Here is a 12,000-nt window from a genome sequence, read left to right as displayed (position 1 = left end):
CGGGGAACATGGCAGTAGCCTGCAGTCTTTCCACCTTAGCTAGGACTTCATCTGCTCTCATGCTACGCAGGCCTGGGCCAGGGCAGTGGTTGGAGGGGAGACCTTTAGGTAACACGCAGGAACTGGTGTTGATTTTAGGAGGCAAGAGGGACTACAGATCGCTAGGGATTTATTATTTTTTAACTGCACCCATTCTGGTTGCTGAGTACACAAGCTGTGAGGCCTTTGTTAACCCCAGTATTCTAGCTTTCATTCCAACAGGGATAACTGTATTCTGCTGCGTTAATATCCCCTTCCAGCTGGATATGCAGGAAATCTCCTTTTCGTGAAATGGGGGGGGGGGGGTTGCTGCAGGTGGCAGGTTCCTGAGCAGTGCTGAGTCTGGTATTTGTTCAGTGGAGCGGGGAGGTCAGAGAGTGGAAGGAGACTCCACCCGCCCTCGCTGGGACATTAACTTCCGACACACGCTGAGAAGTTGCCGCAGAGCAATGGTAGTTTTCCAAGAGCTGGGGCCAGAGAGAGGAGTTCTCTGCACAAGGAACAGAGGCAGGAATCGAGTGCTTAATTCCAGACACGCAAGGCCCAAGCTGTCACTTTTCCTGCACTATGGGGAACTTGCATTGAGATGGGCTGTAGCCGAGTTCTTCGCAAAGGGATCTTGTCCTTTTCTCCCGTGTCCCCAACCTGCACCGAACCTTGCCAGGGATGGGAGCAGCTTTCTGCAGTGCTGGCCCCAGCCGCCACGTGTCTGGCAGGTAGCCTGAGAATGACAGCTCTGAGTACTGCAGCTGCAAGGAGAAACAGGACCAACTCTGCCATGGTCAATGACCCAGCTGGGCTTTCTGTGCTCTCCCTGCTTCCCCAAGGTGCCCTACTGGGCTTCATACAACACCACAGCTTTCCCTGCAGGGAGAAGGCCAGACTCACTTCCTCACTTGGCAGCTGCTTCGGCCACAGTCCTCCCCGGCTGAGCACAAACACTAGGCCACCTGCGGGAGTACGAATGTGGGAGTACTGACCCCACTAGGCCCAGGGCTGTTTCACCCTGCTGGGCAGGAGGAGGGGCGTGCTTTGCTAAAGCACCTATTGACTGATTCGGACTAAATGGGCTGGTTCCTGATTGCTCCTTTCTCTGCCCTTGCTAAAGGTGGCATTGCTTCTCCTGGCCTGACAAGGCTTGAGCTCAGGAAGCAGGATCCCCCGTGCAGAACAGCAGCGTTTGCTCTGGGAAGTTTCCCCAGAGGCCACAAATGGCAGCCCAGGTGCCAGCTGTGGGGATTTCCTTGCCGAGCTGGTTACATGTGAACTAGTGTAGAGAGACCTGCTGCTGTGTCAGAAGGAACTGAGACCAACGGCTAATGGGAGAGGCCGGGAGTGGGTGGAGCACGGGTGGCGTAGTTCTGGTTTATGGACTCTGGGAGAGCTGGTTTTTCTCAGGAAGGTATTTCTGGGATTCCTATCTCTCTAGGATCAAGGGAGGCATGCCTCTGCTTCAGCCACGAGAACCAGGTATTCTGTTTTAGAGCCCTCAAGTCAGCATCTAATCAGCAAGTTGCAATTCGGGGCCTCTTGCAAATTCTGAGTGCAGCATTATACCTGGCTGAAGTCAAAATGCCCCCAGGAATATACTCAGTGGCGCTATTCTGCGAGAAGCTAGGTGCCCTCCCTGCCCCCATCTGCCTGCTGTGTGGAATACAAGCATACCCATGGCCCTGCTGCTGCAGGCAAACCATAGGGCCAGGGTATAGAGAAGTGATACTTGCCAAGGAAACCACTGCAGGGAATATGTAAAAACAACTCTTTATTAGAGCAGCAGTTCTCACTATACAACAAACTCAGTATGCACCGCAGGTCTACTGCGTTCTCAACATTCGATACAGGTTATTTACAAGCAGCCTGGTTTGATAGATTACAGCAGTTGGGAGGGGTTTCTTAGGGTGTTTTAAATACAGAGATGAACTGACTTGAGTTTCCATCCCATCTCTGAGATGGGGCTGGTGCATGTACGATCTCCGCGTGGAAGGAAACCAGGCAGCTGCCCCACAGTCCTCTCCAGAAGGGGTTGCAACCCTGTGTCTGAGGGAGAGGGTGTGGGACGGCAGAGTATCAGCGCAAAGAAACCCAGGGCCTGGAGATGGCGCTGTATGAGCAGTACAGAGCGTCACATTGATAGTTCATCACTGTTATGCATTTGCTTAAAGTCTCCACTCAGTTCCAAGGGGCTAAGGCTGAGTGTAGTCTCACCTAGTTCCTCCCTAGCCAACCCTCAATGCACCTGAAATTCCACACACACCCCCGCCCGCCCATTTTCTCTTCCCCACCCCCACTGGAAATACCCAACGTACTTGGGAACAAAAACAGGAGCAACCATGAAAAGAAACGTGGCAAATCCAGAAAGGATCAGGGATTTCAAACCAATCCTACAGGAAATATTACTGGCATCTCCTCAGCCGGAAGCCTCAAGCAAGGAGAGAGTTTTCAGTATACTGTGAAGGGAAAATCCATTGGTCTGTTTTAGAAACTGCCGTACCCTGACACCTGTGAGCTGGTCATCTCTTGTCTGAGTCCCACAGGTGTGTCTGTAGGATCCAAGTCTCAGCACCTGTCTGGACTTTGGAGCAAAATGCTCCCACTGCACTTGAAACCAGAGGAAACCATGATGCTAAGGAGTGAAGTGGAGGAAAGGAAAGAGACTGGTCAACCCAAAGGTCTGCTCAGCTCTGCTGGGCAGCTTCCAACTTGACCATTTACCCAGCTCTCCCAGCAGCGGCCCAAGCATCGGGCAGCTCCTCCACTCCCGTCTCTGGCCAGGTGCAGGCCGAGGGGCCTGGCTGGCTCGAATACCAAGCTTTCCAGAACAACGGGCAAGCTGGTCAGTGGAAAGAGGATGAATGTTCAAAACGAATCACGACGGGGCCACAGGCACCTAAACGCTGTTCCCCTTAGAGCTCTTCACGCCCGGTGGGTGGAGTCGTCGCCACAGGCGACGTGACGCAAATGCTGTCACTATCAGGCCCAGGAGAGAGCTTGCCGTCCCGACCAGGATGGCGGAGTCAGTGCTGAAGATGTCTGCAAAGAAGAGACCCGAGAAATTGTCAGTTGCTGTGGTTGAGCCCTTAGCAGGGCTTGGTCTCAACAATCGGCAAGTATAAATATCCCAGCCTGGGTCCCGGTGTCTTAAGCGTCCTTTGACCCCAGCGGGTGGTTCTCCAGCCAGCCACCAACAGCTGCATCGTCACATCCCACGGGCCCCCAGGGCCAGTGGCACTGATCAGCAGCCTCGGCAGAGAGGGTTTAATGGGCTGTATAGGCTAACAACAGGCTCCTGCCTAGAGATTGATCCCTCCAGCCCCGAGTTAAGGCACGTGAGCAGGGAAGCTTGCACTGGTGTTGGACTGGTGCGTGTGGATGGAATTTCAGGGCTGTCAACCCAGCAACTTTCCCCGGCCGTTGTTCACTGTAGCGTTCAACAACCAAGAAAAGCGTGTGGCTAAGACCCTTGCGTGATGCTTGGCCCTTGAACACATGGACTCTGCCTCTCCCCATCCCACTGGTTTTGGTTGGAGGGTTATGCTGACCATAAACTGTAGTTTCTGTTCTGTTGTTACCTTTGGGAGTACAGATCGGGGGAGGAAACAAATATGATCACTGGGACGCCGCCTCCTCCCCAGGCTGGCTTACACCTCCCCACAGGGACCAACCCCTCCTGAATGCAAAGCCCTTGGCAGCCACTCACCAGCAGACACAGCGATGTGGAGTCTCGCCACCTGGAGTCTCCTGCTCAGCATGAAGCACTCATAGATCCCTTGGTGGTCGAGACCTACACGGTCAACGGTCAGGGTGGATTTGCCCTCAGACGCCTCCTCCTGGTAGTGAGAGAGCACCACAGGGGTTTTCAGCCACCTGATGGTAACATTCTCACCGCACTCTGCCTCGCATATGATCTTCAGGGCTTCCCCGGTGGTCCCTTTAGGAGGGACAGGCCTGATCTGAAGGTTGCAGACAGACTCTGTTCTGCGGCTCCTGTCACTAGTGGCTTTCTTGGTCAGAGGGTTCTCTGTGCTAGCCACATCCCCTGTGGTGGGGTTCTCTGTAGCAGAACTCGAGGCAGTGCTGGGGCTCCAGTCTGTTGTGGCTGCACCTGCACTGGGGTGCTGTGAGGCAGCCCTGGACTCGGTGGCGAGGGTCTCTGTGGTCACCAGCCAGTGGACAGAGGTGGCTTTGGCACTGGGCTTGTGCGAAGTGACAATGAACTCTGTGGTGGGGCTCTCTGCAGAAGTCAGTTCTGTGGCGGGGTTCCCTGTAGTAGCCCCAAGCCCAGTTGTGGGGCTGCGGTCAGTAGCAGGGGGGTTCCCTGTAGTAGCCCCAAGCCCAGTTGTGGGGCTGCGGTCAGTAGCAGGGGGGTTCCCTGTAGTAGCCCCAAGCCCAGTTGTGGGGCTGCGGTCAGTAGCAGGGGGGTTCCCTGTAGTAGCCCCAAGCCCAGTTGTGGGGCTGCGGTCAGTAGCAGGGGGGTTCCTTGTAGTAGCCGGAGACTCAGTTCTGGGATTCTCTTGGCCAGTGACTGACTCAGTTGTGGGCTGTTCTGCCACAGCTGTAAACAGAAGATTTTGATTAGTCTCTTGACGCTTGGCTACACGTACTCCGTGCCCTTGTCCTTAAGGAGCTGCCACCATGCAAGCCAGGTAGGTGGCCCTCTGGCCACGGCTGTCACCGAATGATCCTCCATCCCCTGGGAGGTTGCTGGCTCCCTCCACCCCTCTGAACCCAGCTCCAGAGATATGGCTGTGTCAGAAACCTCAAGTCCTATCCCCTGCTTTGCTCTCCCCTTCATATATGCATCAGACCCCACGCAGGCACCTTTCATGCCAGCTGTGTGTGGGCTGAGGCAGGATCCTTGGGATTAGGGCCCTAGACAGGGAAGAGGATTAGCACACATAGGGCCTTCCCTTGATCCCTAACTTCACAGCATGGGCTAGCAAGAGGACTCCGGAGAAGAGTAGCTGGGGCGAGGAGGAAGGACGCAGGGGGTGGGATAACAGAATGAATCAAGGAGATCTGGTGGGGTACAGGGGAAGTGCCAGGAGCTGAGAGGAAGCCGCATCTCTCCTGGAGAGCCAGAAGGGTTTAGCAGAAGGTCTTCAGGTGGGTGGATTCAGGCCCATTCAGCTTGACGTTACCCTGGTTCCCATGCTGCATAGGTATTCAGACCACACAGAGTTCATATAAGCAGATTTTTTCACCCCTGGCAGACAAGTATTGCAAGCGACATGGGGAAATGGCTTTGGCAGGAGAAGTTGCACACCCACCGTGCTAAGATTCCTAGCTCAGATCTCCAAGACTTACCTTTTGTGCTCACAGTCACCGCTGTGGCCCGGTGGAAACTCCTGTCTGATGGCGGCAGCAGCAGCTCCACCTCACACCTGAACTCCATGCCCTCCGTCACCTTCTCCCCTGGGACTTCCAGCTCAGAGTCATAACTGAACAGCTCCTCGTCATCAGCCACTTCTTCAGCGTCTGGGCTCTCCAATCTCTGGTCCCCCCGATACCAGCTCAGAGTCAAGGAGCCGGGTGGGTACACCTTGCTAATAGAGCAGTGGAGATGGGCTGGCTGCCCAGCCACCAGCTCCTTGGGCTGGGTTTCCAGCTGCAATGTATCTGGAAGAGCTGAGAAAAGAATGGCACGTGAGGAACGGCCGGCTTCCTAGCTACATCACCTACCATGGGACAGGGTGCCCAGGGGACCAGGGCCGGGAGTGGCCAATGGAGCCATTAGGTGGGATTTTCAAAAGCACCGATGTGAGTTAGATGCACAAAGTCCCTTTGAAACTCGGCAGGATTTGTGCTTGTAAGTCACTTGCCCTTCTGGGGATCCCACCCGCTGACTCCAGGTGTGAAGAGCACGTGCTGTCAGTTGTGGCATATGCAGAGGGGAGTCAATGGGATGCAATCTATTCCTGCCCTCTTCCCCTGAGGATTCATCACTGAGATCAGCCTGGGAACAGTGGCCAATTTCTGATCCACTCCAGGAGCCACGAAACTACATTCCTGGCCGGTTTACACCATGGCCACGTGTTGCGGATTGTGGGGGAGTTAGGGCCCTGCACCCCTCTTCCCGAGATGCACTGCGACTCTCAACCAGCCAGTAAAGCAGAAGGTTTATTTAAGGACAGGAACACAGTCTCAAGCAGAGCGTGTAGGTACGACCAGACCCCCTCAATTAGGTCCCTCTGGGAGGTTCAGGGAGCTTAGACCCCAGCTTGGGGTTCCCTGCGTTGCACCACCCAGCCCCAACCGAAAACTAACTCCAAAACTCCTCCCGCTGCTCCTCTCCTTTGTTCAGTCTCCCGGGCAGAAGGTGTTAATTCTCCCCACCCCCGTTCCTGGCTCAGGTTACAGCTCAGGTAGCTTCCTTCAAGGGAAGTCCCACATCCCCACTGCAACCCCCCTGCAACATTCCCAGGTCAAATCTGCCCTGCTCCCTGCTCCGTCACACCACGTCTGCCAGAGGAGGTCCAGGCGTTGGAGAGAGCCTTTCAAGTCAGCCCTTAAACCCCAGCGCCTGATGTTCAGAGAGGCTGGGTACCAGCCGCTCCCACTGCCTCCAGGGGCTGCTGCAGGTGCCCCTCACCTCTGAGAACCAGGCCTCCTGATCTTAACTGCTCTCTTGCCCTGGTTTGTGGCCATCCTCCACCCCAGAAGGGGCTGCATTTTAGTGATCAATCCTCATGCTTCTGGACATAAACTGATCATCAGCTGGGCTAGGAAGAATCCTAAGGTACAGGATGGCATAATGAGTCGTGTTATGAAGGCTTGATACCTTCCTCTAAACATTCTGCCTTGGTCAGTGTCAGGATACCAGCTGAGATGGAACATTGGGCTGTTCTAGTGTGGCAGTTCCAAGGTTAGCTGGATTCTGTGAAGCAGGGAGGGTGGGAGATTGCAGCTGATATAGGATCAGGCCCCCAGATGGACACAGTCATTCAAGTGCCCCTTATCAGAGGTTTGTTGCGAGTAGCTCCGGAGGCAGCACTAACTGAAAGGGATGAGCGGGGAAGTGATTTTCTTTCATTCTGAAAGTCTTTGTGATTTGGCAGCACTTTTTGTGCAGGGTCAGCTTGCCTGGTTCCCCAGCACGGTCGGTCAGTCCCTCCTGTTTGCCTGGGTCAGAAAAACACCAGGCCGATGTGACGGTAAAACCTCTAGTTTCAATCTGACTGTGTCCCCTTTGGGCTACAATGTGTTTGGAGTCTAGACCGTCATGCAGCTAGTGGGTAACTGCTTCAACCTAGGGCACTTACAGTACACTTGCAGGTTGGTCGACCCCTGGTGGGACTTCCCTTGGCAGTTCCCCACGCAGAACTTCGTGCCCTCCATGGCTACGGTAGCATTGGTGATGAGCAGGAGGCTATAGGTGGGGGTGGAGATGATGTTCCCCAGGTTGGTGTCCAGCCCCTTCCACTGGGGCGTCCCATCCGGACAGTCCAAGGAGCAGTTCAACTGAATGGATTCTCCAATCTGGACTAGCGCTTCCTGGGGCAGCACGGTCAGCCGGCCTGGGTGGAGTGGAGGGAAGGGGGAAAAGCAGCAAGTGGAGAAAACAAGGGTCATTCAGAGAAGAGCAGTTAATACCGAGCGTTAGCTAAGGCAGCTGTTCCCAATGGAAAGGGCAGCACAGACAGGGTGAGATTTTGGGTTCAGTGCTCTGTTTCTGAGCTGCTAGGGCGCACTCAGGTCACCTCCACAATCAAGAGGGCTAGCAACTTTTTTTGTTTTGTTTTTAAAGCTGAGATGCTCCCATAATCACAGGACTCCTAGAGCTGGGGCTTTTTAAAAAACACCAAATATCACATGACTTGCAATAAAATGGGAGGGGTCGGTAACACTGCAGATGTAACATAGGTGAAATTCTGACCCCGGTGAAGTTAAGGGTAATTTGAAGATCATGGCAAAAAGAGGCAGGGTTTCTCCCTTTCACTCCACTTCCCCTCAAACTTCCCCTCTTTGTGTCGTGACAAAACTGCACGCAAACATTCAAACATTCCCTGAGACTTTCCAGAAGAGCGAGTGTTTGTTCCTGGGTTGTTGGCTCGGATTCCCCCTCCCCACAACTGTCATGCAATGCAGTGGAAGGTTTCTTCCACTTCAGAGGTGGCAGCATTTCAGTGCTGGGAGGAAAGGTGCCGCTACTGTGGAAGGAATGCTATTTAACTGCAGACATTTCCATGGGATGAGATTCTCCCTGCAACACAGCCTCGGTTTAACTTAATCCGAGTCTCTACTTCCCACAAAGATTTTACAAGTGGTTATTAAAAAATAAGCCCGAACACCCGTCATCCTCCACTGGTTAACCCCCCGCTGCTGCTGGCGCTGCTCTCCTGGGAGCCAGGCAGCCAGCAGAAAGTAGGAACAGGCTGCCAATCACACAAATCCCACATTCTGGTTACTGTGTTTAAAGACAAAGCACTAAATACTTGATTTTAATTCAATCCAGATTATTTTAGCTTTGGTTTGTCAAAGTAAGAAAATGACACATGCATTTAAAATGGTTTTTGTTACAAAACCACTGCAAATATGAAAGGCGAGAATGCAGCGGTATACCTACAGAAACAGAAGCTTGCATGAGTGACTTGGATTGAATTTGTACATCTCACTAGAGACTTTCATCTCAAGGTGCCCTGCCAACAACACTGCTGAAATACGGCCACCTCTGGGGTGCACAGCAAACAGCGCGGAAATTTTGACAAAGGACAAACCTCGACTGTTCTGAAAACGACCCAAAGATCTGTAGTGTCTGCGCAACGACCAAGAGGGCAGCAGCTTGCTTTTTAATGACTCACTGGAGTGGCCCAGTGAACAAAACAAAATAATTTCCCATTTTTCCCAGCACGCTATCAACTCTTGTACTATCTGGGCCAGACCCTCAGCTGGAGTAAATTGAGCCAACTCATTGAAGCCAATGGAGCGACAGGGATTTACAGCCATTGAGGATCTGGCTTTAACTAACTCTCTGCAAAGGCAGTTCCCAAATTGCTTTCCGTGCAGGACTGGGACTCTGCAGAGCACTTGCTGCTGGTTATGTGGGTCTGATTTCCAGCTGCTAGATGGCATCACAAGTCAGCTAAAATACCCCCAAGGGCATGATGGTCAGAGGTGCTGAGAGCCGGCAGCTCCCCAACTTCAGTTGAAGGGGGTGGGTACTCAGCACCCTAAGTCAGCTCCTAAATGCTTTCCTAACATTCACTTTCGATGCAGGTAATTGTGCAGTGTCCCTGTGCCAACTAGATGAAGAACAGGGAGGAGGCAGGACTGCAGGTGATCATGAATGGGAGGGGCGGTGCGGGCAATGGCACATGGGAAGGAAGAGGGTCCATGAGACCGGCTGTCTATTACAATGTGGTCCACCCAATGAAAATATGAGCACCCCTGCTCTGCAGCACTCTGGGATGCGGTTTGGATGAAGGATTGTCTCCAAAGTAAAGCTGTGCAACAGAGCCATCTCATTCCGCCTTTCTAAAAGTACGCCAGCACTAGTCCCGAATGTGGCAGTGACACTCTTGTAGCCGTTGGCACCGTTACGAGAGTATTTCTTTTCGAGAGCGCTTGGCAGCCCAGTATGCTCACGTGTCATGCCACTGATGCTGCGTAGACCTGTCTATGGGCCAATACACATCTGCGGGTGTAAAAATTAGGCTCTGAGCTATTTGTATTGTTCTAAAAGCTAAAATAAATGTTCTCTGAGATTCAGATGTGTCGACATTTTATAACCCTATTAATTTCATTCAAGACGGAGCCAAAAGTCCGGGGGACAAAGTGATGTGTTTTTTCCCTCCCTTTCTGAACCAGTTTTAACAATGTTTAAGTCACCGATTTATTTTTCTCCAAGCTCAAAGATCCACGTGCAGTGGAGATTCGCGGAGAGGGTGCGTCAGAAAGAAAGTGGGATTATTGTTTATGTTACCGGAGTGCCCAGGACCCCAGTCACAAACCAGGACCCCACTGTGCCAGGCACTGTATAACCACAGAACAAAACAGACCCATGTGTACCCAAGGATGGAGACAGCGCTGTTAACAGAGTCCCCTCCTGAGCACCCCGAGGCTAGCACAGCCAATCCAAACCGGGCACAGAGCATCGCTGGGAGCCCTGGCCACACAGATCACATCTGGACGGAGCCGCAGCTGCTCACCCCGAAGCACCAGGCAGCAGAGCTGCAGGGGATGCCATCGGCAGAGCAGTTGTGTAGCGTACAGCGAAGAGGGAAAACTTCAAAGCAGCACCCAGGACCAGCGCGGAGAAATAGCTGAAAAGAATAGTTCAGCCCTGCGCGAAGGCCGGGAACCCCCAATCCCTCCAGCCCAGAGAGAACCTCTGATCTGCGGTGGTCTCCAGGGAACTTACCGCTGCAAGTCCAGCCCAGACCGAGGAGCAGGAGGAGAGGAGTTGGCTCCATTGCTGTGGCTACAGGGAAATGTTTTCACTCCAGCTAATCTCTTCTCCGTGACAGGGATCTGCAGGTAGCGGTTTCTTTCCCACCAGCCAGCTGGATGGACTCTGCCTGGGGCCGATCTCTTTCTGCCTAGAAGTCCCATCCTCACGCGCCTTTTTAAGACTTAACTAGGAACCGCCCCCTGATAGTAAGCACCAGCCCTCGGATAGTAGGCTCTTGACCCTGCTGGTCAGCTGGGAATTTCCAGCGGGGAATTTTAGCCTTATGGTAAAAGTGGCTTTAACCCCTGAATATCTGGCTCTCCAGGCTAAGGATTCTGTTATAGGCACCCCCAAAATCACAACTGCCTCCTATAGGGAAACAAATGCGAACCTGCCTGGGTTGGACGGGTGAATTACAGGACATGGGAAGATGCCTCGTCTCTCCCAAATAAGCACCCAGACCCTATCACCATCTCTATACAAAATCTGTCACTGAACGCCATATGTGCCATCCACCCCTCCCACTCTACAGAACAACTGTTACTCCCCTCCCCATTCAATACACCGAGTAGATGCCTACACATGTTGCACCCCACTCCCTAACACACCGTCCTATATGCTCTCTTCCACCCCCTCCTGCCACGTAGCCATTTACACCCCTGCATACAGAGACATGGGCATACACCGAGGGGATGAAAATCCTGGCCAGGCAGTGGACTGGGCACTGCACTGGGAGTCAGGAGACCTAGGGCCTATGCCCTGCTTTGCCAGTGACCATGGGTGAGTCACGGCCCCTCCCTGTGCCTCAGTTTCTCCATCTGTAAAATGGGGACAATGGTAAAGCGCTTTGTGATCTATAGATGAAAAGCCCACAGAATTATTAATAAACTCTCTGATCTGAAATGCAGTCCCCTTTCCCCCACCTACCTCAATTTCACAAGAGCACTGCGATCCTCATGACTTCACTGACACTGAAGTGTACCTATAATAAATAAATAAATAATCATCATCATCAGACATTTATAGAAACCCAGCCACCCAAAGAGTCACGGGCGCTCATAAATGGGTTATAGAGTGTACACCCAGGCATTGCTTTGCCCAGCCCTGAAATGCAGTTACCTCTGGGGAAGAATACATCAGTGCTGCATAAAACAGTTATGGACAGATAGTAGAGAACACGTCCAGCTCATTACAAATCAATGGAATAAGGGGTGATCCCTTAAAATAGGGGACAGCGGGTCACCCATAAGCTCCTTCTGCAGGAGGTGTTTGGGGAGGCAGGATGTAGGAATTCAACCCAAGACCCTGGGGGATGAAACCCCTTTGTCTCAGTATCTGGAAGCCATGTTCACGGTTGCTCCCAGTTCTGAGCTATTGAACATGGGGCATTATCAGCCCAGGCGATGTGTCTGGAGAGAGATTCTCCAAGGACTCAGAAGCAAGCAGTCAGACATGCTGCACCCCCATTGTTCCAGGAGCGCCAGGGGACAGCAGGAAACAGACTGGCTGCTTTTCAGGTTTCCAATTCATTCTCAGCAACATAAGGAAGGGAGACCCAGAATCTCCCCCAGCCA

General features: G+C 52.9%; 1 protein-coding gene across 3 annotated transcripts; it reads right to left on the bottom strand.

The window, feature by feature from the left end:
- Positions 1–1,784: 1,784 nt before the first annotated feature.
- MADCAM1 (mucosal vascular addressin cell adhesion molecule 1) lies at positions 1,785–11,410 on the bottom strand. Of its 3 annotated transcripts, none has more exons than XM_065578253.1 (5): positions 11,354–11,410; positions 7,299–7,553; positions 5,344–5,664; positions 3,737–4,591; positions 1,785–3,069 (listed from the first exon to the last, which is right to left on the bottom strand). In XM_065578253.1, the coding sequence occupies exons 2-5, from the start codon at positions 7,372–7,374 to the stop codon at positions 2,927–2,929; spliced, it is 1,395 nt and encodes a 464-aa protein (XP_065434325.1). In that variant the 5' UTR covers positions 7,375–7,553; positions 11,354–11,410; the 3' UTR covers positions 1,785–2,926. The 3 variants fall into 3 exon arrangements, with proteins under 3 accessions (XP_065434325.1, XP_042717819.2, XP_042717818.2); XM_042861885.2 differs by lacking the exon at positions 11,354–11,410 and adding an exon at positions 10,397–10,583; XM_042861884.2 differs by lacking the exon at positions 11,354–11,410 and having other exon boundaries at positions 7,299–8,286.
- Positions 11,411–12,000: the final 590 nt, after the last annotated feature.

Source organism: Chrysemys picta, chromosome 25, assembly GCF_011386835.1.
Source record: "Chrysemys picta bellii isolate R12L10 chromosome 25, ASM1138683v2, whole genome shotgun sequence".
Taxonomy (NCBI): domain Eukaryota; kingdom Metazoa; phylum Chordata; order Testudines; family Emydidae; genus Chrysemys; species Chrysemys picta.
This window is presented reverse-complemented; position numbering and strand designations above follow the sequence as displayed.